The 27234-nt window shown below is 48.7% G+C and overlaps 2 protein-coding genes across 6 annotated transcripts in view; one reads left to right on the forward strand and one right to left on the reverse strand.

The window, feature by feature from the left end:
• LOC310691354 (solute carrier family 12 member 3-like) overlaps positions 1 to 25086 on the forward strand; it is a 33525-nt gene extending 8439 nt beyond the window's left edge. The window contains exons 3-27 of the mRNA XM_083471118.1: positions 296 to 397; positions 1142 to 1217; positions 3633 to 3728; positions 5158 to 5297; positions 6168 to 6278; positions 6567 to 6678; positions 7367 to 7497; positions 8484 to 8568; positions 9750 to 9913; positions 10050 to 10157; positions 11699 to 11822; positions 12940 to 13041; positions 14269 to 14424; positions 15472 to 15571; positions 16489 to 16600; positions 16719 to 16847; positions 18454 to 18560; positions 19271 to 19353; positions 19675 to 19728; positions 20222 to 20326; positions 20948 to 21059; positions 21806 to 21892; positions 22434 to 22569; positions 22868 to 22935; positions 24628 to 25086. Of these exons, the coding sequence (XP_083327244.1) occupies positions 296 to 397; positions 1142 to 1217; positions 3633 to 3728; positions 5158 to 5297; positions 6168 to 6278; positions 6567 to 6678; positions 7367 to 7497; positions 8484 to 8568; positions 9750 to 9913; positions 10050 to 10157; positions 11699 to 11822; positions 12940 to 13041; positions 14269 to 14424; positions 15472 to 15571; positions 16489 to 16600; positions 16719 to 16847; positions 18454 to 18560; positions 19271 to 19353; positions 19675 to 19728; positions 20222 to 20326; positions 20948 to 21059; positions 21806 to 21892; positions 22434 to 22569; positions 22868 to 22935; positions 24628 to 24769 (2742 nt within the window). The 3' untranslated portion in view covers positions 24770 to 25086. The remainder of the gene's footprint in view (positions 1 to 295; positions 398 to 1141; positions 1218 to 3632; positions 3729 to 5157; positions 5298 to 6167; positions 6279 to 6566; positions 6679 to 7366; positions 7498 to 8483; positions 8569 to 9749; positions 9914 to 10049; positions 10158 to 11698; positions 11823 to 12939; positions 13042 to 14268; positions 14425 to 15471; positions 15572 to 16488; positions 16601 to 16718; positions 16848 to 18453; positions 18561 to 19270; positions 19354 to 19674; positions 19729 to 20221; positions 20327 to 20947; positions 21060 to 21805; positions 21893 to 22433; positions 22570 to 22867; positions 22936 to 24627) is intronic.
• A 1083-nt stretch (positions 25087 to 26169) lies between these two features.
• Positions 26170 to 27234, reverse strand: part of OSGEP (O-sialoglycoprotein endopeptidase) — a 244986-nt gene continuing 243921 nt past the window's right edge. For all 5 annotated transcript variants that reach the window (XM_083470805.1, XM_083470803.1, XM_083470802.1 and 2 more), the window contains 2 exons: positions 26646 to 26744; positions 26170 to 26368 (listed from right to left, as the gene is read on the reverse strand). In XM_083470805.1, coding sequence (XP_083326931.1) covers positions 26329 to 26368; positions 26646 to 26744 — 139 coding nt within the window. In that variant the 3' untranslated portion in view covers positions 26170 to 26328. The remainder of the gene's footprint in view (positions 26369 to 26645; positions 26745 to 27234) is intronic.

Genomic DNA, 27234 nt, shown 5'->3' on the forward strand with positions numbered 1-27234 from the left:
ATCTGAAGGCAGCCCTGTTTAGGGAAGCTTTTAATATTTGATGTATTACAGTAGTTTAATATTTTTTTGGAAGCTGCCCAGAGTGGCTGGGGAAGTCCAGCCAGATGGGCGGGGTATAAATAATAAATTATTATAATATTATTATTGCACCAAGCAAGACGTCACAAGAAGCGAATGCAAAATTAACAGAACGCTGGCATCCTCCCAAACTTGAGATGTTTTATTCTGTCCCTAAATTTCAATGCGTGCTTGTTAACTCCCTCATCCTATTCCCTTGCATTGTTGTTTTTCACAGACAAAAGGAGATCCCAGTGCCACGGAGGCAGAGGAGAAAGATGTGGAAGCTGACGAACCGGAAGCGGAACCAGTCCGCTTTGGCTGGGTGACCGGCGTCATGGTAAAGTCAAAAAATGAGTGGATTAATTGGATTGCAGGGAAAGGAGAAGGGTGCCCATCTAGTCCCAGGAGTATACAATAATGCTGGGAAGATGCAAGCGAAGCAGCAGCAGTCAATGAATTAGTCCTGAATTATATATACATAAAAGGCAACCAGTGAGACATACAACCTTTGCTGTTCTGGTGCCCCCCAGATGTTTTGGGATTACAGCTCCCCTCAGACTCAGCCAGGGAAGCAGTGCTGTCTGGTGCTGATGGAAATTGTAGTCCAGAACATCTGGAGGCACCAAAACTCTCAGTTTCTAACTTTCCAAATCTTAAATTCAGTTCTCCACATTTTGCAGCAACTTGTGCTTTTTTTTTTTTTAAACCCTGCATGAAAATTCACCAGCAGTTTAGTGTGAATGTCCTAACCAACCCCTTTAGATGTGCAGTTTGGACTAATGTACGCAAGCAATTTCCCCCAATATAAATCCACTTTTGCATGTTATTGTCACCAACGTCTTCACTTTTAATGTACACTTTACACCCAGTTATGCAAACACCGTTGGGTTGGAGAACTGCATAGCAAAATTCGGATGAGTGCGAATTTTGAAAGATACAGTAGTGGTGTGTCAGTTCGCATTTTGTTCCAGAAGCTGAGAACTTGCTCACATACATACTGAAACGAGTTTCTCCTCCATCTCTAGTGTCGGTGTGCTATTAGATTCTCAGCTTTTTTCTTCTTCTTCTTCTATTTCCGAAGATCCGGTGCATGCTGAACATCTGGGGTGTGATCCTTTACCTTCGTTTGCCATGGATAACTGCACAAGCCGGGATAGGTAAGAGTCTTTTTACCCATGGACAGCTGGGACTAAAAGGGAAAATGACTTTCCTCTTTTTGTGGTGTGTTTTTGTGTGAACTGTTTCGCACAACCCTTTTGTGCTTGATCCTTGATTCCTGATGTGGACACCTGTGCATGTTTGAAAATACATTTACATCACGTATGCATAAGGTGGGGGGGGGAGAAGAGGGAAGAACCATAGAATTGTAGAGTTGTTGGGGACTATGGGAGGTCATCTAGCCCAACCCGCTGCGGTGCAAGAATCTTTTGCCCAAAATGGGACTCAAACTCTAAACCCTGAGATTAAAAGTCTTGTGCTCTACCAGCTGAGCTCCCATATGCGAAATAAGAGATAGAAATGTGTTGAGGTTGTCAGGTTGTTCTGTCAACCAGGATAACCGTCAGTAATTAATGAAAGTGAGTTTCAACTATTTAGAATCTGATTTTTTTTTAATGAAACCATTTTCAAATATTTGTGTGAAATCTTGAGTTGTAGCCAGTGTTACTCAGAGTAGACCTATGGAAGTTAATTAACATAACTAAGGCCCCCATCTGCTCTATACATCTAAAGCAGTAGCTTACCTTTAAACATTCATAGCTTCCCAGAGCTATATTTCCACACTTCTCTGTGAAGACAGACTGTTAAACCACTTGGAATTGTAGCTCTGTGCAAGGAACTGGGAGTCTCCTCACAACTATTAGTACCCTTAATAAACCATAATTCCCTGTACACTTTGGGGGAAGCCGTGGCTGATTAAAGTGGCATGACACAGTTTTTAATATATAGTGCACATTGGGCTTTTTAGGTTCAGGACTACAGTGGTACCTCGGGTTACATATGCTTCAGGTTACAGACTCCGCTAACCCGGAAATAGTACCTCAGGTTAAGAACTTTGCTTCAAGATGAGAACAGAAATCGTGCTCCAGCGGTGCAGCGGCAGCAGGAGGCCCCCATTAGCTAAAGTGGTGCTTCAGGTTAAGAACAGACCTCCAGAACGAATTAAGTAGGACGTGGCAAGATCCAGAGTCCTTTTTAGATTTGTTTATTTTTTAATTGCAATTTTCCCAAGCCTTTCAGTACTTTCATTCATAAAATCTACATCCCCATTCATAAAAACTGAGAGTACTGCAATCACTTCCTGTATCTTCCTTTTAAGAAATCAAAGAACAAAGAGCAACAGTTTCTTCTTGTATCCAAAATATATAGTGTTATTAAGTAACAAAGTAACAAAGTGCAGTTTAAAAAGTATCTAAAGACTGATGTGTCTCCAAAGTTTTTTTCCCATTCACAAGTCGTTTACAGTGGTACCTGGGGTTACATAAGCTTCAGGTTACAGACTCTGCTAACCCAGAAATAGTACCTCGAGTTAAGAACTTTGCTTCAGGATGAGAACAGAAATCATGCTCCAATGGCACGGCGGCAGCAGGAGGCCCCATTAGCTAAAATGGTGCTTCAGGTTAAGAACAGTTTCAGGTTAAGAACGGACCTCTGGAACGAATTAAGTACTTAACCCGAGGTACCACTGTACTGCAAAATCTTCCCTTCAAAAGACAGGAGTTGACTTCCTTTTTAGATTCCGTCTTTGCCAAATCTAAATTAAATCCAGTTCTTTTTATTTTGAAAAGTCCATTGTTGTCGACAATACCTTTTTTCCCTTGAAAGTCTGCTGCTTCAGGTGGCAATTCGTGGTTTCAGGTTTCTGAGCTGCGCTGGAGCCACGGGCAGGCTCAGGCCACTGTCACACCCCACACCCCACTCGCTGCTGATGCAGCGGTGGGGCTCCGGCGATCGCGGCGAGCCTCTTCATGCCTGGCTGGTCCCCTTGACACCCCACTGCCTGTGGGGCTTTGGGGGGGTACCTAGCAAGTTTTCAACGTTTTTGAGTCCACGGCTCCCTTGACCAACTGCCTTCTTTCTACCACACCCCTGTGGGGCTCAAGAGCCCAGTTGTGTCACCCCTTGCCTGGAGAGCTGGCAGCCTCTCACCCTTTTTTGAACACCCTCCCTTGTGGAGTGTGTTCACTCAGCCTCCCCTCTCCTTGGGAGTCCTCGGAGCTGCCCCCACCCCCTGCCCCAAAGAGAGGTGCCTCCTCCCTAACCAGCCCCAGAGGCACAATTCGCCTGGGGAGCTTTGTAGCCAGGACAGCTGCAACGAACAGCCGTGCAAGCCTTTGGGAGGCAGAGATGTGGGAAGGCATCAAGGGAGGGAGGGAAGGAAAAAGGGACAGAGGCAAGTGTTGCCTGCAGCACCCTTGACCATCAGTCAAGGCACCCCAGGGTGCCACGGCACACTGGTTGAAAACCCCTGGCCTGAACCATTAGGTTCATAAAGTGGGTGTTGGTGAGGTCTGTTGGTGATGCTGACAGGATTGCTAACTCACTCAGTTACCTCTTTTCCTCCCCCTCCCCAGGGTTAACCTGGCTGATCATTATAATGTCTTCTGTGGTGACCAGCATCACGGGGCTCTCCATCTCAGCCATCTCCACCAACGGCAAGGTCAAAGCAGGTAAGCCGTCTTCCTCTTCACCAAATGGAAGCCAATCCTTTTGCCCCCCTGTGCTAGGCAACGGCCACATTCATGCCATACCTTCAAAGCAGGAGTAGGCAAAGTAAGGCCTGGGGACCGGATCCGGCCCAATCGCCTTCTAAATCCGGTCCGTGGATGGTCCGGGAATCAGTGTGTTTTTACATGAGTAGAATGTGTCCTTTTATTTAAAATACATCCCTGGGTTATTTGTGGGGCATAGGAGTTCGTTCATATTTTTTTTCCAAAATATAGTCCAGCCCCCCCACAAGGTCTGAGGGACAGTGGACCGCCCCCCTGCTGAAAAAGTTTGCTGACCCCTGGTTTAAAGCACCTTGAGGCCCCTTTCAGCAGCCGTGACTTCCCCCAAAGTATTCTTTGTTAAGGATATTGTGAGTCAACAGAAGACCCCCTATTCCCCTCACAGAGCTACAATTCCCAGAGTGGTTTAGCAGTCAATCCCTCTTCACCAGCAACTTGGGAACTGTAGCTCAGGGGGTGGGGATAAGGGTCTCCTGACGACTGCCAGCACCCTTAACAGCCTACAGCTCCCAGAATTCTTTGAGGAAACCTACAATTGTTTAAAATGGAGCTTTACGTGTATGGAGCAAATGTGGCCATTGATAAAGGTGGAATGAGCAATAATTGGTAAGTGTGTGGAAACGATATTTGAACATGCTGAAAGTGGGTTGCTGTGGTGTTGCCACAGAGAGCTGCAACAAGGCTGGAGTCAGGAGTCAGCGTTCGCAGACACCTGCCTCACTGTGGGGCCCACTGCCGGCCCTACTACCTGTTCCCCTGACCTCTCCGAATGTCTGAACGCTTCCAAGAGTGAGGAGAAGGCTCAGCAGCTTCCAAATGCATTTCTCTTTCATTCCAGGAAGAGATGCACATTGAACCCAGGCTTGGAGGGAAGCAAATGAGTGCTGTGTCGACCGTGGCGGGGGTGGGGTAGGGTGGGGTCCACCCAGGAAAGGAGCCCCAATGTGGGTATCTTCCCCTAGGGTCTCTCAAAATATGGGGCCCACACTAATCTACACAACTTTGCTGGGGGGGAAATGCTTCCTTCAGAGAAACTGGCTTGAATCCAAATCGCTTCCTCTGAATCAAGCTTTCCCAAACTTGGGTCTCCGGCTGTTTTTGGACTACAACTCCCATCATCCCTGACCCCTGCCTGGTCCTGCTAGCTAGGGATGATGAAGGGAAAAACAGCCGGACACTCGAGTTTGGGAAACTCTGCTCTAAATGGGCTTCTAGGGGATTCCATGTAGTGGCCAATCGGCTGGTCGGTGGTTATAGCCGGCCCCTTTGAAGGTGTGTTCCCAGCACCAATCAGCTGCTTGACACTAACTGCACATCTTCAGAGCCAGCCCTGAGGAGTAAATAACATCTGAATTGTCTCTTGGCGCAGGGGGTACCTACTTTCTCATCTCCCGCAGCTTGGGCCCAGAGCTCGGCGGCTCCATCGGCCTTCTCTTCTCCTTTGCCAACGCCGTCGCTGTGGGCATGCATGTGGTGGGCTTCTCCGAAACTGTCAAGGACCTCCTTGTGGTACGTGTGGCACGCGCTCCCATGCCATCCTGCCCCATGTATTGGCCCCTACATCCATTTCTTTAGCAACAGTTTGACCTGCAGAAATTATCGGGTGGCCCTGTTGAACTATTCTAGTGTTGGTTGTGGTGTGTTTTTTTCTGGCCAAATTGGCAACACTGCATAGGCTCTTCTTAGACAACAACAACAACAACAAAAGTAAAAACAATATTTATTTTTAATTTATAGGCTGCCCATCTGAGTGGATTGCCCCAGCACTCTGGGTGGCTTCCAACATAATATCAAAACACAAGAACCTTCAAACATTTTTTTAAAAACCTCCCTGTACAGGGCTGCCTTCAGATGTATTCTAACACTCAGATAGATGTTTATTTCCTGGATGGGGCAAAAATGGGGAAGAAAAGTGATGTCACATGGCAGCAGTCTCCTCCCCCAATTTGCACATGCTCATTAGAATATTCTAGTGGAGACACTTATGCTGGGAAGAGGAGCCTTTGGGAGGGGGCAGGGCTGAAGCTTGGTGGCAGAACATTGGCATCGCATGCAGAAGGTCCCAGGTTCAGTTTTGAGGTATGATAGGAAATGTCCCTTGCCTGAAACCCTGGAGAGCTTCTGCCAGTCATTGTAGTTCTGGGTGAGGAAACTCCCACCTGATCAGTGCCTGGCAGTGTGACTGCCTGGGAGCCACATTTATGCTCCCCTGGGTTCCACAGTGGCAGAGGGCACCACTCAACCCCTGAGCTGCCAGCTCTGTTCCCCTGTGCTCTCAGCGATGGACACGAACCAAGGACCCAAAGAGGAGAAGGCAACCCAGGGGAGCAGGTCAGACCTGCCTTTGAGGCCTATCTCACCTTCACTCTCCTCTGACAGGAGTTCGACGGGGTGATGAGCGACCCAACAAACGACATCCGCATCGTGGGTGTGATCACCATCACTGTTCTCCTGGGCATCGCCCTGGCTGGCATGGAATGGGAGGCCAAGGTAACTGGAACGGAAACCATGTTTGGATTTGGGTAACGGGGTGCAGTTAAAACAGAGCACAACGATTCAGGAAGCCAGGAGTCCTGGGGCTGTGGCGGTTGGGTGTGTGAACAAGCTTTGATTTTAGAAAGAGCAGTAGAAGAATTCTCATCCCGTGGAGAAGAGAAGAGAGAGTGTCAATCAAGAAGAGACCCTGAGAATCAGCAGCAGATAGGGCTGGCTTCCAGTTGGGTGAAGAAAAGGTTTGCTAGGAAGTGTGGCTTCATTTAATAATTCCTCTCTTTCCAGGCTCAAGTTGTCTTCTTCTTCGTCATCATGATCTCCTTCATCAATTATTTTGTGGGCACCTTCATCCCAGCCACTCCAGAGAAAATGTCTAAGGGGTACTTCAGCTATCGAAGTAAGGGCCACGTCCTCCACAATCTGTTGTGCCCCAGGCAACCAGCTTCCTCTCAGAACCATTCACCCTGTAAGATTTGCCCTGCTGGGACAAAACAATCCCAGCCTACCTAAAACAGGGGATCAGCTGACGTCTGGGGCTTGCTTCCCCTTGCTTCCATCCCAGCTGTATCTTTATCTGACTCCCCCCCCCACCTGACATCAGGTGTGTGCCTTGGCTTGGCCAAAATAGCCTTGCAGGTCAAATGGAGAAGCCTACTGGGCTAAACGTTCCTCTCGGTAGTGGCGCCCGCCCTGTGGAATGCCCTCCCATCAGATGTCAAAGAAATAAACAACTATCTGACATTTAGAAGACATCTGAAAGCAGCCCTGTTTAGGGAAGTTTTTAATGATTGATGTTTTAATTTATTTTTAATTGTTTGTTGGAAGCTGCCCAGAGTAGCTGGGGAAACCCAGCCAGATGGGCAGGGTATTATTATTATTATTATTATTATTTATTATTATTATTATTATTATTATTATTATTATTATTATTATTATTATTATTATTATCACCACCACCACCACTACCTTTAATTCAGAAATTTGGTTTGACTTGATTATCTCTTTTAAAAAGCTAGAACATTCTGCTTCTCCCCCCATTGCATTTGAGTAAATCACCTTTCCTTTTCTCTCCTCCTTTTCCAAAGCCAATAACTTCTTGGACAATATCGGCCCTGAATGGCGAGGCGAATCTGGCAGCTTTTTCGGCATGTTCTCCATCTTCTTCCCTTCGGCTACAGGGATCCTGGCTGGTGCCAATATCTCGGGAGACCTCAAGGTAAATTGTTCCGGGTCTGTGTTTTGCTTCTGTTTAATTTAGTCAAAAGGGAATTGCATTTATATCCCACCTCTCATCCGGGCAGCTCAAGGGGGTGAGGTTGGTTCTCCCCCTCCCCATTTCATCGTCACAACAACCCTGTGACATAGCTGTCAAGGTTTTCCTTTTTTTAAGGGAAATTCCCTTATTCCAAATAGGATTCCTCACAAGAAAAAGTTGACAGCTATGCCCTGTGAGGTGGTTGGTATGCGTAACCGTAGACCCTCACCAGGTCTGCTGGGTCCCAATAATTGTTTGAATCTGATACATGTATTTTTGCTGGCTCTGCCTTTCCCTCCGAAGCCGCTAACTGGAGTTGCAGCAGCTGAAGGGGGCGAAGGGATGTGTTGTCAAACACCTAGTGGTTCCCAGGTGTCTGACCGGGTGGAATGGCTGCTGGTGCGAACAGTTCTGGGAGGGGAGGGACCAAAGGGCAACCAGGTGAAGAAGGCCTTTCTGCCTCACCTCTACCTCCGAAGAGCAGTGAGGTGGAAACGCCCTTGGCCAGTCGCACCCTAAACACTGCTAAACAATTGCTCATTGTAAAATTTATGAATGTTGATGACATTGAAATGAATCGCAGGGGCTCTAGCAACAAGTTAAAATGTAAGATTTGGATAAATAACAGATAAACTAATAGGACATGAATTTGCTGAATTAATTTTTAAAAGGGATACAAGATCGGGAGATGTGAGGAAGTCAGGAAAATAAGTTAACTAAAGAAGAGAAATTAAGAAAAAAGGGAATTTTTGTTTTTTCTTTATATGTGCTTTTTTTCTTTTTTCTTTTTTGTGCTCAATGTTTGTATTATTGTATTTTGTAATTTTGTATTCTTTTCTGTTTTCGTATTTCTTTTGAATTTTCTTATTGTTAAAACTTAATAAAATATTTATTAAATAAATAAATAAATAAATAAACAATTGCTCATTGTGCTGTTTCCTTCGCAGGACCCGGCGGTGGCCATCCCCCAGGGGACACTCATGGCTATCTTCCTGACAACCTTGACGTACCTGGCTATCGCTGCCACCATAGGTAAAGAGCTTGCCTACAAGAATGGTGTATGCCAGGGCTGCACCAAGACACTTTTGCTGACCCTGAGGGGCCTAGCGGGAAGACAACAATGAATTTAGACCATGTTTGCTGCTTGGTCTCCCAGCGACTTATTTTAAAACGTGAACGCCTTACAATGCTGACTCGTTCCTACGAAAACACACATCATTCATTAGAAATATATACAAAACAAACCTCTTCCCTGCCCACAGGGAAGGAGTGGGGTGCTTTAGTAACTCACTGCCACAGGAATCTCGGGTGGCACATTTCACAGCAACGTAATTATCCAAGACTACATACACCCGGGGCTTTTTTTCAGCTGGAACTTGCCGGAACTCAGTTCTGGCACCTCTCAGGTGGGCACCATTGCCATTATAAGAGAACAAGGGAGGTTTTCATGGTGAGTTCCAGCACCTCTTTTTTCTAGAAGAATAGCACTGCATACACCAGGGGTAGGCAACCTAAGGACTGTGGGCCGGATGCGGCCCAATTGCCTTCTCAATCCAGCCCGCGGACAGTCCAGGAATCAGTGTGTTTTTACATGAGTAGAATGTGTGCTTTTATTTAAAATGCATCTCTGGGTTATTTGTGGGGCATAAGAATTTGTTCAATTTTATTCAAAATATAGTCCAGCCCACCACATGGTCTGAGGGATGGTGGACTGGCCCATGGCTGAAAAAGGTTGCTGACCCCTGGCATACACCATATATTTAAACCACACACACACAAAACCACCCTGGGAACTACTGTTTACCCTTCATAGAGCCAGTGCCCTTAACAAACTACAGTTCCCAGAATTCTTTGGGGTAGAGGGAACCTGCTTTATAGCATCATGTGCATGGAGCCATAGTCTGAGGTGGAATGTTTTCACCTGGTGCCTCCCTGCCTCCATTCCATGTATTAAAGTGGATCAGAGGTGCAGCTGAATCGTCCTTTGACACGGGCAGAGCAATAGTGTCTCCCGCAGCACCTGAAGGCAGCGGGATCGCATAGAGGGCTGGCAGCACGCCGCACGGCTCAGTCTGCTCCCTGCCACCTTTCCCATAGCAGCTGCTCGACCTCCTCGCTTTGCCCCTCTCCAGCCCAGCCCATGGGGCTCTCGTGGCCACAAGAAGCCCTTCACCTTAACATAAATAAATAATGGCAGCCTTTCCTCTTGCCAGGCACCTGTATGGTCCGCGACGCCTCCGGCAACCTGAACGACACCCTGGCGTCCGCCAACTTCACCAGCGGGGACTGCGTTGGCCGGGCCTGCGAATTCGGGTGGAATTTCACCGAGTGCAGCGTGGCTGGGACCTGTGAATATGGTTTGGCCAATGACTACCAGGTAGGGGAAACCTGTGTTCCTCCCTCTCCTCCCTTGGCTCTCTGTGGGACTGCATTGAGGCCTTGTAGTTGGGTTTACTGGGGTTCTCCTCCCCCTCCCATAATACGGTTTTGTTGTTGCCTCCCTTGTCTCTTAGACCATGAGCTTGGTGTCTGCGTTCAGCCCCCTCATCACAGCTGGGATCTTTGCCGCCACCCTCTCCTCAGCTTTGGCCTGCCTCGTCTCTGCCCCCAAGGTCTTCCAGGTAATTTGGGGGAAGCGGGGGGCGGGTGGGTGTGTTACACCCAAGCTCTACTTGGAGTTCAAGATGTAAGGAAGGCTGTGGAGGCTGACCCACTGGGCCCCATGGCGCACTGTCTCGTCAAACTGTCTGCCTGTACCTGCCTTGCCCGTCTTTTTTGCTTACAACTACCCCAGGGGTGACCCTGGCTGTCAACTTCCTTCTAAACCCCACAGAACTCAAATTACAGGCAACCCCCGCATTTACACACTTTTCAATACCCGAGCGACTGCGCACAAGCACATTGCGCTGAACCCGGAAGTGACTCGCAAACCTCACCGAAAGGGGCAGGGACAAAACGGGCTGTTTGCAGGCTTTCTTGATGGTGTTTCACCGGTGCTTGTAGTGCCTCGGAACGTAAAGTCCACTTAAATGGGGGGGGGGGTTGCCTGTAACTGACCATGCCTGTCATCAGCTCTAGCAAAACCTACGGTTTGTTTGTTTGTTTCATGAAATAATATATACTGCTTGACTGTAAAAAAACCAACAAAAAAACCTCAAAGCAATTTATGGAAAGATAAAACGAGAAAATCGAATTTGTAGCACTGCTTTAAAATGTAGAAAAGTTAAAATACTGAAACGGATCAAAGTTATTTCAACTTTCTAAGGGTCTGGGTAGGCTTGTCTCAACAAGAATGTCTGGGTAGGGACGCGGGTGGTGCTGTGGGTTAAACTACTGAGCCTAGGACTTGCCAATCAGAAGGTCGGCGGTTCGAATCCCTGTGGCGGGGTGAGCTCCTGTTGCTCAGTCCCTGCTCCTGCCAACCTAGCAGATCGAAAGCACCCCAAAGTGTGAGTAGATAAATAGGTACCGCTCCGGCAGGAAGGTAAATGGCGTTTCCGTGCGCTGCTCTGGTTCACCAGAAGCGGCTTAGTCATGCTGGCCACATGACCCGGAAGCTGTACGCCGGCTCCCTCGGCCAATAAAGTGAGATGAGTGCCGCAACCCCAGAGTCGGCCATGACTGGACCTAATGGTCAGGGGTCCCTTTACCTTTAGGCTTGTCTCAACAAGAATGTTTTTAGCAGATCCGAAAAGGGAGCTGTGGAGGTCCATGCTTTAATCTCAATAGGCTTTGCTGCCTTCCATCCTGCATAGCAGGGGATGGACTAGATGACCCTCAGAGTACCCTTCCAGTTTTACAGTTCTGTGATAGCATGAGCCTACCGGTCTCAATGGGCACTACCCACTGCTGAGGGAAGTTTGAAGTAACTGTGAAGATCTCTCCCATTGGACATCTCCAAGAGCGGTGGACTCGTAATCTGGGAAACTGGGTTCGCGTCTCCGCTCCTCCACATGCAGCTGCTGGGTGACCTTGGGCTAGTCACACTTCTCTGAAGTTTCTCAGCCCCACTTACCTCACAGAGTGTGTGTTGTGGGGGAGGAAGGGAAAGGAGATTGTTAGCCACTTTGAGACTCCTTAGGGTAGTGATAAAGCGGGGTATCAAATCCAAACTCTTCTTCTTCCTTCTCATTTGTGCGCCTCTCCCCGCCCCCCCCCCCAGTGCCTTTGCCAGGACAATCTCTACCCCCTCATTGGCTTCTTCGCAAAAGGATATGGAAAGAACAATGAGCCGCTGAGGGCCTACGCTCTGACCTTCCTCATAGCTGTTGCCTTCATCCTCATTGGTAAGCGAGACCACCTCCCCTCCCTTATTTATCAGACCCACAATTTCCACCCCGAAAACTATTATTTTGTGATTGACACAGTGAGCTTCAGGGCTGAGTGGAGATTCTAAATACCTGGTCTCCCAGGTCATTGCCCAATATTCTAGCCAGGACACCACACTGGCATTTGGGGGTCAGGCCAAGGCATTCCAATTTTCCCAGGCTTTGGGTCATTCGCTGAGATCATAGGGTGGTATTCAGCTATGTTGAGTTTTATGCAGAGTGGAGCTCTTGAAATTAATGGACCTCACTCAGCCATGTGTCTTAATTTAAATAGGTCCACACTAACTAAAACTAGCATAATACCCAAACTGTTGCATGCTTTCTGGCATGTCTCGTGGTGTTCATTTTTTTAGTAGGGCGGGGGTACAACAATCCTTTTTATAATTTTAGGGATTTTGCTCCATTGTTTTTCTTAAATACTTGATTTTTTTCCCCTTATGGGGGCCATGCTGCTTTTGTCAGTCACTTTGTGACTTTTTTGTGTGTTTGGGGGTAAGGAATAAATGGGTGTACGGTGGTACCTCAGGTTACATACGCTTCAGGTTACATACGCTTCAGGTTACAGACTCCGCTAACCCAGAAATAGTACCTCGGGTTAAGAACTTTGCTTCAGGATGAGAACAGAAATCGTGCTCCAGCAGCACAGCAGCAGCAGGAGGCCCCTATTAGCTAAAGTGGTGCTTCAGGTTAAGAACAGTTTCAGGTTAAGAACGGACCTCCGGAACGAATTAAGTACTTAACCAGAGGTACCACTGTAATAAATAAAATAATAATAAACAAACAAATAGCACAGACATGAATGGTCTCCCTCTGGAGGTTGTGGACTCTCCTTCCTTGGGGGGGGGGGTTTAAGCAGAGGTTGGATGGTCATCTGTCGTGGCTGCTTTAGCTGAGATTCCTGCATTGTGGGAATGACCCTCAGGACCCCTCACAATGCTATGATTCTATGAAATTAGCAGCGTTGAGGGCTAGCTGCCTGAGTAGAGCATACAAGAGCACTCCCCCCATCCCATCCCCTGTTCTGTGCCAGAATACAGTGCCTCCTTGTTTACCTTTCCTTTCTTTGCCCCTGCAGCGGATCTGAACACCATCGCCCCCGTCATCTCCAATTTCTTCTTGTGCTCTTATGCCCTCATCAACTTCAGTTGCTTCCATGCCACCATCACCAACTCCCCAGGTAAGGTGGGTGGTGGACAGGTGGGCCGTGTGGGAGGTAGAAATGGTGTGTGTGTGTGTGTGTGTGTGTGCGGGGGTAACAAGGCAGGAAAGAGCAAACATGTCCTGCTGGGAAAGACAAATGAGCCAACAGGCTGGGCAACTTGTGCCAGGCAGGAACGGGTTGGTCTGCATTGCGCTCACAGCGAGCTTTTGTCAGATGAGCCACTGCCAGGAAGGCTGGGGTGAGAAGTGAAAGGGGCAGAGGAAGGTCCTGATTTGGGCCACGGCACTCTCCTTAGGCCACACTGCCTCCCCTTCCCCTTCCCCTTCCCCTTCCCCTTCCCCTTCCCCTTCCCCTTCCCCTTCCCCTTCCCCTTCCCCTTCCCATCTGAATCTTCCTGCTTAAACAGCTTGCTGCATTTCCTTCCTGTGCTCCCCTTTCCTCAGAGTGAGGAAAGCAAGCTGGAAAAGAGGTTTGTGTATGCAAGGGTAAGAGAAGTGTGTGTGTGTGTGTGTGTGTGTGTGTGTGTGTGTGTGTGTGTGTGTAAAAGTGTGTAAGGTATGTGTGTTTTTAGCCTTAATAATAATGATAGTAATAATAATAATAATTTATTACTTATACCCCGCGCATCTGGCCAGGCCTCCCCAGCCACCCAGGGCGGCTCCCAACAGGATATTAAAAACACCATAAAACACCAGACATTAAAAACTTCCCTAAACAGGGCTGCCTTCAGATGTCTTCTAAAAGTCAGATAGCTTTTTATTTCCTTGACATCTGGTGGGAGGGCGTTCCACAGGGCGGGCACCAACAAGGCCCTCTGCCTGGTTCCCTGGTTCTCACAGGGATATTCAGTCCCTGTCCACTTTTCCCAGAGTAAATTTAACCATTAGCAAAGATCTCCTCTCCATGTTCTCTTCTGTCTTCGCCATTTTATCCTCACAACAACAACCCTTTTGAGGTAGGTTAGGCAGAGAGAGAGAGAAAGGCCCAAATTTAACCCAGTGAACTTCATGGCTGAGTGGAGATTTGAGTGTCTTCTGAGTTCTGCACAAGATTCTGGACCCACATGGCCAACCAGCAGATGTTTGGAGGGGAATCAGTAGCCTCAAATACTTTTGGGGGGCCATGTGTGTAGAGTTGTGCTAGGTCAATGGCGAGATAAACCAGGGTGACACCTGGGCTCCCTCTCTGTGTGCAATACCTTTTGATCTCACCTGTGTTCCCCCATCATCACCACCCCTCCAGGCTGGAGGCCTTCTTTCCGCTACTTCAGCAAATGGACAGCCCTGTTTGGAGCCATCGTCTCTGTGGTCATCATGTTCCTGCTGAATTGGTGGTCAGCCCTCATTGTCATCGGGATCATCGTCATCAGCTTGGCCTACACCACCTACAAGAAACCAGGTGAGGGGAGCCTGGCGTTGGATCTGAGAAGCAAAGGGTGGGGTGTGGGTAGAACGTCCCAGATCTCCACACCTTCTTCCCAGCTTAGTTTATAGAAAGAGCTGGGAGCTTCAGGTCCAAATGTCAAGGAGTCCTGGTCAAGGCTTATTTACAAATTCTTCATCATTGTCAGGAGTTCTGTTTCTGGAACCTTCTCAGCTGGAGGAGATTTTATTTCTTAAACCAATTCACTGAATCCCAAAGTATCATACCACGTTAAACAGCCATGACTCACCCCCCCCCCCTGGATAGGTTCTTAAGGGTGCCTAGAGTTGCTAAGGGAACTCTCTCAGAGGTACCGTTCCCAGAGTAGTTTAATAATAGTACCTTTATTGTCAATGTACAAGCTGTGTACAATGAAATTAAACAATCAGTCCCACTTCCCTGGGAACGATGGGGGTTTCCTAACAACTCTCAGCACTCTTGACAAACTACACTTCCCAGGATCCTTTGCCTTTAAATGTATCATGCAGCTGGTGCCCAATCAGCTGATGGCCGGGGCTTGAATAGCACCATGCGCAGCTCCTTTCAAGCAGTGTGCTGGCGAGGCCTGATGGGAATTGTAGTCTGAAACTTCTGGAGGGTTGGGAAGCCTGGGCAAGGAGGGCAAATAGCCTTACGCCAGGCAAGATCATCTCCCTGTGTCCTGAAGTGGATCCTTCAGTGGGGGATACCCCTCTAGGTCCTTCCAGTATCTGAATCCATCAGAAAAGGTAAAAAGGTAAAGGGACCCCTGACCATTAGGTCCAGTCGTGACTGACTCTGGGGTTGCAGTGCTCATCTCGCTTTATTGGCCGAGGGAGCCAGCGTACAGCTTCCGGGTCATGTGGCCACCATGACTAAGCCACTTCTGGAGAACCAGAGAAGCGCATGGAAACACCGTTTACCTTCCCGCAAGAGTGGTACCTACTTGCACTTTTGACGTGCTTTCGAACTGCTAGATTGGCAGGAATCACAAAGGGTAGATATGGACTAAAGCTCTTCTTCATTTCTCTCCTCTGCCCACAGAGGTAAACTGGGGTTCCTCAGTGCAGGCTGGCACCTACAACATGGCCCTGTCAAATGCTGTGAACCTGAACGACGTAGAGGACCACGTCAAGAATTTTCGGTGAGGGAGCTACTTTAGTTTATCAAGTGAAGAACAGAAGGCCCGTGAGCCAGATTTCCTTGGTGCTGTTCCCCTTTCTGAGGTGGGGTGGGTCAAAGACTGGGGAGGCACAGCACAATCCCGTGCATTGTGTTTACTCAGAAGTAACTCGTACTGTGTTCAATGGAGCTTGCATTTTAGGATTGCAGCCTTCAGCGTAAACTCAGGGTTAAAAATGGTCACACCCACGCAGTGGCGTAGCGTGGGTTGTCAGCACCCGGGGCAAGGCAAGTAATTTGTGCCCCCTAACCCGTGGATTTACACCCACTAACCCGTGGATTTGCGCCCCCTAACCCCCAGATGTTGTGCCCGGTGTGGCCGGCCCCCCCTGCACCCCCCACGCTACGCCACTGCACCCACGACATCCATTTAAAGCACACTTATACAATTTTAAACAGTCATGGCTTCCCCCAGAGTAGCCTCCTCCTCAAGAGGTCCGGAGGGTGGCAATACGAGAATGGGCCTATTTTGCAGTGGCTCCCCGTCTGTGGAATGCTCTCCCCTGGGAAGTTCGCCTGGCGCCTTCATTATACACCTTTAGGCACCAGGCAAAAACGTTCCTTTTTAACCAGCCTTTGGTTGATCTGATTTGCATCCTAAGCCCTTTAAAAATGTTTTTTTTGGGGGGGGGCTATTGGGTTTTATTTTTATTATGTATTTTGTGGTTTTATATATCTTGATTTTATTATGTGAACCAACCTGAGACCCCCAGGTATAGGGCAGTATATACATTGAATAATCAAATCAAATCAAATCCTGGGAACTGCAGTTTGCTAAGGTTACTCAGAGTTGTTAGTAGGCACACACACCCCTCACAGAACTACAAATCCCAGTAACCAACTAAGTGGCCCCTAGTTACAGCTCTTTCACCTTCCTAGGCCTCAGTGTCTGGTCCTCTCAGGCCCACCCAGCTTCCGCCCAGCGCTGGTGGACTTTGTCAACTCCTTCACCAAGAAAGTGAGCCTCATGATATGTGGGAACGTGGCTGAGGTGAGTTTACCTGCCCTGAGAGGGCCTTGTGGGGGTTGATGGAAAGAAAGGAGGCTGGGGAAATAGCTGGGATGCTGCCATTTTTAACAGACTATCAATCTTTTTATTGCACGGTCAGCTGGGAGACTCCTCATGCTTCGAAAACTACAACGAACAACTCCAGTGGCTCAGCACGCGCAAGATCCGCTCTTTTTACAACTTCATCACAACAGGGGACCTGAGAGCTGGAGCCAGGAGCCTCATGCAGGTGTGTGGGGGTGTGTCTTGACCTAGAGGGGTCATTTTAATGTTGGGAGTGGGGCAACAAAGGCAGAGGGCAGGTCCACACAGCGGTGTAGCGTGGGTTGTCAGCACCCGGGGCAAGGCAAGTAATTTGCGCCCCCTAACCCCTAACCTGCCGCCGCTGCCAGCTTCTTCTTGCTGCTGCCTGGTCTGGTCTGGTGTGGTTCTCTCCCGCGCTCAGCGCTGCGCTGGGCGGCCGCTGCACTGTCCCTCCCCCAGATAGTCCCTCGCTCTCTCTCCGTACCGCACGCCTGGCACCCACCCCCTCCACAGTGGGCGGCGACCCAGCGGCTCGGATCGGATTCGCACAGCCAGCACTGCAGTGAGAGAGAGTGAGTGAGCCAGGTAGGGGCAGAGAGCTGTGAGTGCGAGCGCGCCCCCCCCAGATGTTGCGCCCGGTGTGGCCGGCCCCCCCTGCATCCCCCACGCTACGCCACTGGGTCCACACCATAGATTTGCAGCGCATCTTGGGAATTCCAGTACAGTGGTACTTCGGGTTACAAACACCTTGGGTTACAGACTCTGCTAACCTGGAAGCAGTACCTCGGGTTAAGAACTTTGCCCCAGGATGAGAACAGAAATCATCCGCCGGCGGCGCGGCGGCAACAGGAGGCTCCATTAGCTAAGGTGGTACCTCAGGTTAAGAATGGTTTCTGGTTAAGAACGGACCCCCGGAACAAATTAAGTTCATAACCAGAGGTACCACTGTATGTTAAGGGTGCTGGGAATTGTAGTTCTGGGAGGGGAAAACGACAGATTCTTGGTGGGGGGGGGGAGCCGTTTGCTTAAAATGTGCATCAGATGTGCTTTAAGTGTATGGCACGATCTGTCCAGAGATGTCAAAAAGCATGAAGGGATGGAGGACATTGATGTGCGTAGTTTGAGAGAGGAGCTCTTAATTCCTTTGTACGCATGTGGATGCTAGGGTGCTCCCTCACACAGCAAGACGGGCCAGGGAGTTCACCTTCCTGTCCTTCCAATTCCTTCCCCTCATCTAAGATGGGTGAGAATGGACCAAAAGCCCCAGGTCCAATCTGTGACTCAAACGAGGAACCTTCAGACCTGTGTGAGGCTTCCCCTGTGTGGTGAGCCACAGAACTGCACGTTGCAACATCTGCCCCGGGCAGTTCAGTGTCTGCAGGCCCCTGGACTGGCCTTGCCCACCAAGACTGGTCCTCGGGTCCTCCTGGACCATAAGAAGGTTCCCTGCTCGAGTTCAGTCTTCCTCAAGAAACAAGGTCTTCCTGAGACCTGTGCCATCTGGCTTGGCCTCTGGTCCTGAATTCTGCCTTCTTTCTCAACCCTGGTCCCAGGGTTTTCCCTTTGTCTTCGCCTTCTCTCTGGTTCCGAATATTGGCCTCACTCCTGGTTCTCGGCTCACCTCGGAGATCAGCTCATGATGCCCTCTGAAAAGGATCTTGAGGAGAAAGAAGGGGCAGGAAGAAAGGCCTTTGCTTGGGACACTGAAGAGCAGTTGCCAAGCATAAGGACATGAACCCTACTGGATTTCTGTCCTTTATACGGCTACAAGTTAATGGCAGCCGCTGTGCTCTCTCTCTCTCTCTCTCTAGGTCTCAGGTCTCGGGCGACTCAAACCCAACACCATGGTCCTGGGCTTCAAGCAGGATTGGCAGACCGACAGTCCGCAGAACCTGGAGAATTACGTGGGCATAATACAGTAAGGGCATGGAGGCGATGGGAAGGGGAAGCAGTGGAGGGTTTAGGAGACTGGGCTCAAACGGGTTTCAACAAGACTTACCTGATGCTTAGAGTAATGTGAGTTTGCAAAGCCAGTGGGCTGTATGGCCCATGCATGCCAGATGGCAAGGCCTCTGCAAGATAATGTTTCCTCCCTTTTATAGCAGGGTTGGGGATGCTCTAAGCTTCTAGTTGTTTTTGGACTCAGTCCATCAGCCCCCAGCCAGCATGGCCAGTGGGGAAGGGTCACCTGTTCCACATCATGCCTTGGCTTGCCTGGAGGGAGGGAGGGAGGTAATGTGTGTCGAAACCTCTGGCTATTGAGTGGCTGGAATGGAGGCACCTGCTTTGCCTCTGCCTGTGCCCCACCACTCATATCTGGCCCCTGGAAGGTTGCCCATGAGGCAGTGCGGCCCTCGGGATGAAAAGGCTTCTCTACTCCTGGTTTCAACCAATTCCAGCAGCAGCAAAGAGTTGTAGTCGGGTGGGCCGAAGTGCATACAAAATGTCTGGCAATGCTTTTCCTTGGCCCAGAGGCCTTGCTTTCTTGAAAGGACTAATTGGGCAGGAATACAACTTTGCGCATGTTCAGAGGCGCTCTCTTCACGAGATAACCTCATTAAGTAGGGAAAGACCACGCTGCATGTTGATCTCCACAGCTCTCTCTTCTCCCCCTTTCCCCGGCTGCAGCGACACTTTCGATTTCAGCGCCGGAGTGTGCCTGGTCCGGATGCGCGATGGACTGGATGTGTCGCGGAAGGTGAAAGCGCAAGGTGGGTGTGTCCAGGGAAAGGGGGCGGGGCCTGAAAGTGCTGGAGGCTATAAAGCCTCCGTCTGGTTCTGGAAGAAGAGGGTACTTGAAAGAGGGAGCTGTCCTTGGTGGCGAAACGCTTAGCGGCTCTTGTGGTTTCTTCGTTCTTCTCCAAGGCTGGCAGAAGCAAAACAGATTTGGCAAAACAGTAAATGCTATGTCTAAAGAGAGAAAGAGTGGATGAAATCTCTTAATTTGCATCATTCGTTCTGGTGTTGTTGGCTTCTTAAAAAAAACACCACACAGCCTCGACTAATCCTCTCTTCATCTCTCTCCCCAACAGTGAACATGGGCTTTGATGACTCGGAAGCAGTGCTGGGCAAAGAGAAGCGGAAGTGTAAGTTGGACGCCTTGAGTGAGGCTGCTCTAAAAAGAAAAAATGTGGTTTAGTAGAATGAGCTAAAGGACTATGAGTAGACAAAGCCTTGGCAGGGGTGCTCTGGCCATATCTCTACTTGGGCTGAATAGGGGTTTGAATGAAGGTGTCCCAGGCCCAAAACTAAGGAGCTTCAAAAATGAGGACGAGAAGCCTAAAACATACTGTTTAATTGTAAATTTTAATTTGGGTTTCTGATATTTTTATGCTTTAGTGGGTTTTTGGTTTTTTACTGTGTATTTTAATCGCACAGCGCATATTTGAATTGTGGATATCTTAGTTATGGATGTTCATATGTTAACAATTGTGCAATTGACCTTTATGCTAGGAAACCACTAAGAAGCCAATTTTTGCACCAAGCCTTAGATTAGCTGCCGTAATTAACTAATAATGTGGGAGTGCTAGAGGGGAATTGCTGCAAAGGCTCCCCCCATTCATTTACTCTTCTCTGCAGGTGACAGCTACAAGGTAGTCGGTGCTGACACACACCTGGAAACCTATTTCCAGGGCAACCAGAAGAAGAAAAACATTGACATCTATTGGCTCTTTGATGATGGCGGTATGTATGGTTCCTTCCCAGTTTAAGTTTGCACCTATCATCATCATCATCATCATCATCATTTCTATACCACCCTTCTTCCAAAGATCACAGGGTGGTATACAATACATAGCATACTAACAACCAAAGCAACAGCCCCCCACACATAGTTTAAAAGGTCCTAGAATGATTGTTTAATTAATAACGAGCTATACATCTGAGCCCACCCCAACTCTGGTTTCCTAGCAACGTAATTTCCCCCTCACTGACCGTCTCCCAAGGAGAGCCCAAATGGTGCAGTGTGCTCCCTTTCTAGAGGAGCGGAGGCCTTGCACCCCATTTCCTTCTGGGGGCAGAGATTTGAGCACCAAGAAAAGGCTACAGGGGGCACACAGCCGTTGCTTCTCTTCCTAAATTCGGAATCCATCTTTGTGGGTGGAGGAGCTGTGAGCAGAAAGGGAGAGTTGCGTGGTCCGAGACTCAACAGGGTGGAGAGCACTGCCGTTGCAAGTTGGGATCTACTAGTGGATTTCCATCTGGTTGGCCGCTGGGAGATGAGGGTTTTTGGACCTGATGGGCCTTTGGCCTGATTCCCTGGGGCTTCGGTACATCCTTATGACTTTCTGTTTCCTGCTTCCACAGGGCTCACCCTCCTCATTCCCTACCTCCTCACCCGCCGGAAACGTTGGAGTCATTGCAAAGTCCGGGTCTTCATCAGCGGGCAGATTGCGAATGCTGAAGAGCACAGAGAAGAGTAAGAGGCTGGGATTGGGGGCTGGAATAATGAAAGCCAAATAAAAAGGCTTCTGCTGTAAAGGAGGAGGAGCTTGTGAGCTTCTTGGAAGTTTAACGGAGGGCTGCTCCAGAACTTCAGGCAAGGTCCACTGGAAGATAGTTTGCCCTTTGGTGCCTGATTGTCCCAGGCACTACAAGGGTGTGGGCCATAAGTCATTGTTCTGCTTTTTGCCTGTGTTCTCCTTAATTCCAAGCTTTTATCCGTTGGCTTTCTTTTCTTTTTCCACAATCAAGTTTTTGACTTATATTAATTCATTATAAACACACATACACGCGTACATGGGCAAACACAGAAAGTGAGAGAAATTCATGCAGAAGAGAGAATTTTGACAGGTCCATCTTTTCACACCATCATGCCACAGCAGCCAGAAGAGCTGCGCTTGTTGACATTCCTTCTTGTGCACATTTATTATGCGGTTTATTTATTTACACACCACTAAAATTTACGCTGCATTTCTTGCATTTAAGACACTTAACATGCCGCTTAAATTTACGCTGCCTTTCTTGTATTTAAAGCACAAACAAAAAAGGGGGCAATGAAACAATTAAAAAATTGCAAAAAAAAAAATATTGTAAAGGGGTAGGAACCATCGCAACCACAGTGAAACATCTTTGTACCTTCTGGTCTCCTTGAGGTTAGTAGAGAAATACTTGTCCCCTTTTTCCCCCATTCCCAATTTCTGTCTTTCTCATCCTGATTTGCAGGATCGATCTTTTGTTGACCAAATTCCGCCTGGGGTTCACCGAGGTCGTGGTGCTGCCTGAAATAATGTGGAGGCCGGAAGAAACAAGGTGAATGCCCTGGGTCCCCGCTCGTTCTCTGCTCCCTGAGGTCTTGTCTTTGTCCCACAATCCCTCTGCCCCAGCCTCAAACAGACACTTCTGTTCTAACTCAGCAGCCCTCAAAGCTAGTAGCCTTTTTTCAAAAAAGAGTCTCACAAATTCAGCCCTTGATTTTCCTATGCCTCTTGACAGTACTGCTTTGGCGGAACACTTCAAGCAAGCAAAGGCAGACTGGAAAACAGATGTCTAGACCATTTGTGTATCTATATAGATTTAAAGCTAACCTCTGTACGTTCATATTTTGAAAGCAACAGGTTTGGTGCTTCCCTGCTTCCCCCACCTGGGAGTCTGTGCAAAAAGCCTCGAGGTTCCACCCCCAAATTGTTTTATGGGCCTTGATTGTTGTTTCCACTTAAGAATACAGTTCCTTCACGTGGTTTGGGCCCTTCCTCCCATTTCTCCATTTTGCTCCACTCTGTCTTCCTAACTTTGGCTTGACTTGTTCCCCTCCCCCTCCCCCCCCCCCCCGGCCACCTTCCTACCATGGCAGTCGCAAAGAATTTGAGGACATCATAGCTCCCTTCCGGCTCAATGAAGGCCAGAAAGGCCAGGAAACCGTGGAAGAGATGCAAAAGGATGCACCGTGGAAGGTCACAGACGAAGACCTCCGAGTCTACAAGAAAAAGGTGGGGTTTTTGTGGATTCTGTCCCCAGTGTTTGAGGGTCGTGGCAAGGAAGTGCCTTAATTCAGTTCATATTAAAAACCGAACCTGCCTAATTCACGCTTCCTAAAACAATGTGCGAACCAAAACAGAGAGCTGTCCTTCGTAATCCAAAGCGGTAGGAGTCTTCTGGACGCCGGTAGCTTCCCATTCTGGTTCCAATAGGGTGAAAGAGTCTACTGGGGTTTAAAGGAGCGTGAAAGGGGTGACCAAAATTCGCTTTTAACATGTCTCTCCTCCTTTTCCAACATGGCATCTTCAGTCTGAACAGCACATGCGTCTACATGAGATACTTCAAGACCACTCTAGGAATGCAGCCCTCATTGTCATGTGAGTCACTTCCCTACTTGCTTCTTCAAACGTTGAGATCCCTGAATGGGGTGGTTTTGCCCCCGTTTGCCCCTGTCCCCTGATCCTTCTGCACACACCCCACTGGGTTCCTTCTGATTTCTGATAGAAGATCCATACCAGGTGGTTGAGACATAAGGTAACAGATACAGCCTTCATAGGAATGGGGAACCTGTGGCCCTCTAGATTTTGTTGGACTGCAACTCCCATTATCCCTGATCAGTGGCCATGCTGCCTGGGGCTGATGCGAGCCATAGTCAGTGACATCTGGAAGGCCACAGGTTCCCCATCCCTGCTCTGGGGCAGGTTTCCCAAACTTAGGTCTCCAGATTTATTTATTTTTTTGAACTGCAACTCCCATCATCCCTAGCTAGCAGGACCAGTGGTCAGGAACGATGGGAATTGTAGTGCAGAAACAGCTGGAGACCTGTGTTTCGGAAACCCTGCTCTAGGGGCTTGTAGGCCTGGTGGCAAGCTCTCTCAGGGCCCAGGGTGACCCCAAGCAACCAGCTGCTGGTCCCCATTTCTCTGAAGGGTGGGTGAAACAGCAGTCATCATCCCCCATGCTGTGGTGGGGGTAGTAAGGGCCACATATATTCCAATTCTGCCCATGAAGAGAATTCGGCCCTGGGTGCAAAAAATTAGGAGCTGCTCCAAAAATAAAAGAAAATTCTTGGCTTTCTGAACACAAGTTCCTAGGACACAAAACTACCTTGATACTAAACATTGGGTTCACCTAGCTCAGTATAGTTCACACTGTCCAGCAGCAGGTCTTAGGTTTTTGAACAGGGGACATTACCAGCCCTACCGGGAGATGTGAGGCATTGGACCTGGGACCTGCTACGTGGAAAGAGGATAATCTACCATTAAGTTACAGTCGTACCTCTGTTCCCGAACGCCTTGGGAGTCGAACGTTCCGGCTCCCGAACGATCGGAAACTGGAAGTGATTGTTCAGGTTTTCAAACATTGTTTTGGAAGCCGAATGTCTGAGGGGGCTTCCGATTGGCTGCAGGAACTTCCTGCAGCCAATCAGAAGCCACGCTTTGGAAGTCGAACGATTCAGAAGTCGAACGGACTTCTGGAATGGATTCTGTTCTACTTCTGAGGTATGACTGTATAGCTCTTCCCTGGAATAATTGGTTCCAGAAGAGTGGGACAGGCATCAGTATCTTACAGCAGTAGCCCCTTTCTCTTTCTCTCAGTGCAGAACGTTGGCTGCCATAGGCCAAAACAGGCATTGAGGGCCTGTTTTTAAAGAAAACATTTTTAATGGATTTGTTACTTGCAATAATAATAACAATAATAATAATTTATTATTTATACCCCACCCATCTGGCCAAGTTTCCCCAGCCACTCTGGGCGGCTCCCAATCAAGTATTAAAAACAATACAGCATTCAATATTAAAAACTTCCCTAAACTGGGCTGCCTTCAGATGTTGCAAGCAGCCCACCCTCTCACACGTCTTCCCGTTTTATTTATTTATCCCACCTTTCCTCCAAGTAGGCATACATAGGTAGTTCTCCTCTTCCTTCCCACATTATCCTCAGAACAACCCTGAGAGGTAGGATTAGGCTGAGAGTAAGCGACTGGCCCAGTGGGGATTTGAACCCCCTTCTCCCGCGTCCTAGTTAAACCTCTTAACATTCTCCCTACCCTCCCTCTGTTTTTCTAGGAGCCTCCCGGTGGTGCGGAAAGGGGCCTGCCCAAGCGCCCTCTACATGGCCTGGCTCGAGATGGTCTCCAAGGGCCTCCACCCACCGGTCGTCTTCATCCGAGGCAACCAGGAGGATGCTCTCACCCTCTACTGCCAGTAGGGGGCAGCGCTGTATCAAGGGAGTGCCATGCAAGAGACTATTTGAAGCCCTAATTGTGACACTGCAGCCTCATTGCTAACACAGACTCCAGAGACACCTGCAAAAATAAGCCAAAGGACTGGTTTCTGTGTCTCCAAAAAGCAGGGACGTGTTCTGAGGGGATTCTGCAACCGAGCGTTAAGCTTCTCCATTTCCATTTTCCAGGATTGTACCTGATGGACTTGAAAGCTCTAAAGTACCAATTTCCTGGGGGTTCTGTGCTTAGAAGCCTGGGAGCATCTGTAAATATTAAATACATTTTAAATATTGTTGGTTAATGACGTCTAGGGCTCCTGCCCTGTGAGTTGCTCTTGGCTTTTTCAAGTAAAGCCGCCAAAATCACAGAAAGGGAGCCGCTGGAGAGTGCAGTACCAGAACAGGTTTTAACACCAGGGACTAGACGCTTGATATTGATGCGGAAATCCCAGGCAGGGGAGAGAAGGTTCAGCAAATGTAGCAAAGCGGGAGAGAAAGGTGAGTTTAGGAGAGGGATTCTAGAAAGGAGTATTATTCCCATTTTAGAGAATGGCAAACTGAGATCTGGCAAATTATCTAATGCCAATGAGAGTCTGATCCTCTCTACCTACACCGGAGTGTGGGGAACACAGGCCCTGGGGCCAAATGAATCCCTTCAAGAGAGAAAGAGAAAGAGAGAGAGTTTGGATTTGATATCCCGCTTTATCACTACCAGAAGGAGTCTCAAAGCAGCTAACAATCTCCTTTCCCTTCCTCCCCCACAACACACACTCTGTGAGGTGAGTGGGGCTGAGAGACTTCAGAGAAGTGTGACTGGCCCAAGGTCACCCAGCAGCTGCATGTGGAGGAGCAGGGAAGCGAACCCGGTTCACCAGATTACGAGTCTACCGCTCTTAACCACTACACCACGCTGGCTCTCAAGGCTCATCTTATGTTTATCTGGCCCTCTAGATTCTCCCCAGACAGCACCCCTTCCCTAGCCGCCACCACGCTGTCTTCCAAGGGCACACCCCTCAAGAGTTCTGCTTCACACCCTCCTTGAGTATTCCTGCCTCGCAGGAATGTGTTCTTGAACCCTGAGAATACCTGTTGCTGGCCTGGGTGACGATGGAGAGGTGTGTGGTGTACAAGCTAGCAGACTGCATAAAAGGTAACAATTGCACGTGTGGCCCCCTAGCAAAGAAGATGGCCCTCAGGCTGCGGGGGGCGGGGAGATTCCCCATCTCTAACCTCCATGGTCCCTCTTGGTTAGCTCTTGGGTTGCTCAAGGAAGCCCATCCACAAATCACACCTTAGTTTTCCGAAAGGAAGAAGGTACATTGCACCCCCCTTTTTCTATTCACGCAACAGCTTCTGCGGCCTAGGACAGAAAACACCACAGGAACTTCTAAACAAAAACGAAAGCGTTTATTCTGGTTCGAATTAGTTTCCCATCAAATGTCCATGGAGATCCAAGCAACCCTGATAATCTGCCCGCAATGTCTATGTATCCGGCTGTTTATTGCCTTCAGGCGACATGGCTTCCATGCAGAGAAAAGGGGTGGTCAGTCACGCCAAGTCACCTCCACTTCGTCGGTGCGATACCTGCGGAAAGGTGGGAAAAGGCCAGACTGAGACTGCATTCAGGCAGCACTTTGTTCTGTCTTCCCAACTTTCCCTTACCTGTAAAAAAATGTCATGTTATGGTTCCCTACCATTGAGGGCAGGGCTGGCAACAAAAATAAGGTTCCGCCATCTCCGTTTGGGAGCTGCTGAAGCAACATTGGAGCTTTACTTTCCTGCAGTACAGCTTGCAGCAGGCCTCGCCTGAGGTCTGCACTCAAGATACCCTCCCCTACCTCACAAAACAAGGCACAGTCACCTCTGTGTAATCCACGAATCCTGAAGCGCAGTGATTTGCCCGGATCGGAACATCTCCCAGCCAGCTTGTGCAATCATGGCCCCGTTGTCAATACAGAACCTGGATGGAAAACGGGCAGAGAAGAATAACGGTTAAAGGGGTGTTGAGGTGGTGTCGGCGATGCTGGAACTTCTGGGCTCACTCCTAGCTTGGAGTTTTACTGCCTCTGTATTAATAAAACAATAAGCTGTGGGGTGGGCCACACGTCCACAAAAATGCAAATATGACATTTAGGCGCTTCAAGATAAAGCTCAATGCAGTATCATTCACAGTGCAAGTTCCCTTATCTTGCGGTACGAATATAACATCTGCAGTGGAAGAGTAAACTCTTGTCTCAGTCAAGGCCCAGGTGAAGAGAATCAAACTTGCTCAGCCTATAATTTGCATATCTGACAACGTGGGCCCACAAAAGCTTTCAAAAATAAGGCTTGAAGATGCCATGGGATTCTTGGTTGCTTTTGCTGCAAAAGACTTTTTAACAAAAGGGCACAGCTGCCCCTCTGCTTAACCATGTTTATGAATCGGGGAAAACAGCTTTGGAAAACCATTC

Source organism: Podarcis liolepis (genome assembly GCF_965112155.1).
Source record: "Podarcis liolepis genome assembly, chromosome: 13".
In the NCBI taxonomy this organism is placed as follows: Eukaryota; Metazoa; Chordata; class Lepidosauria; order Squamata; family Lacertidae; genus Podarcis; species Podarcis liolepis.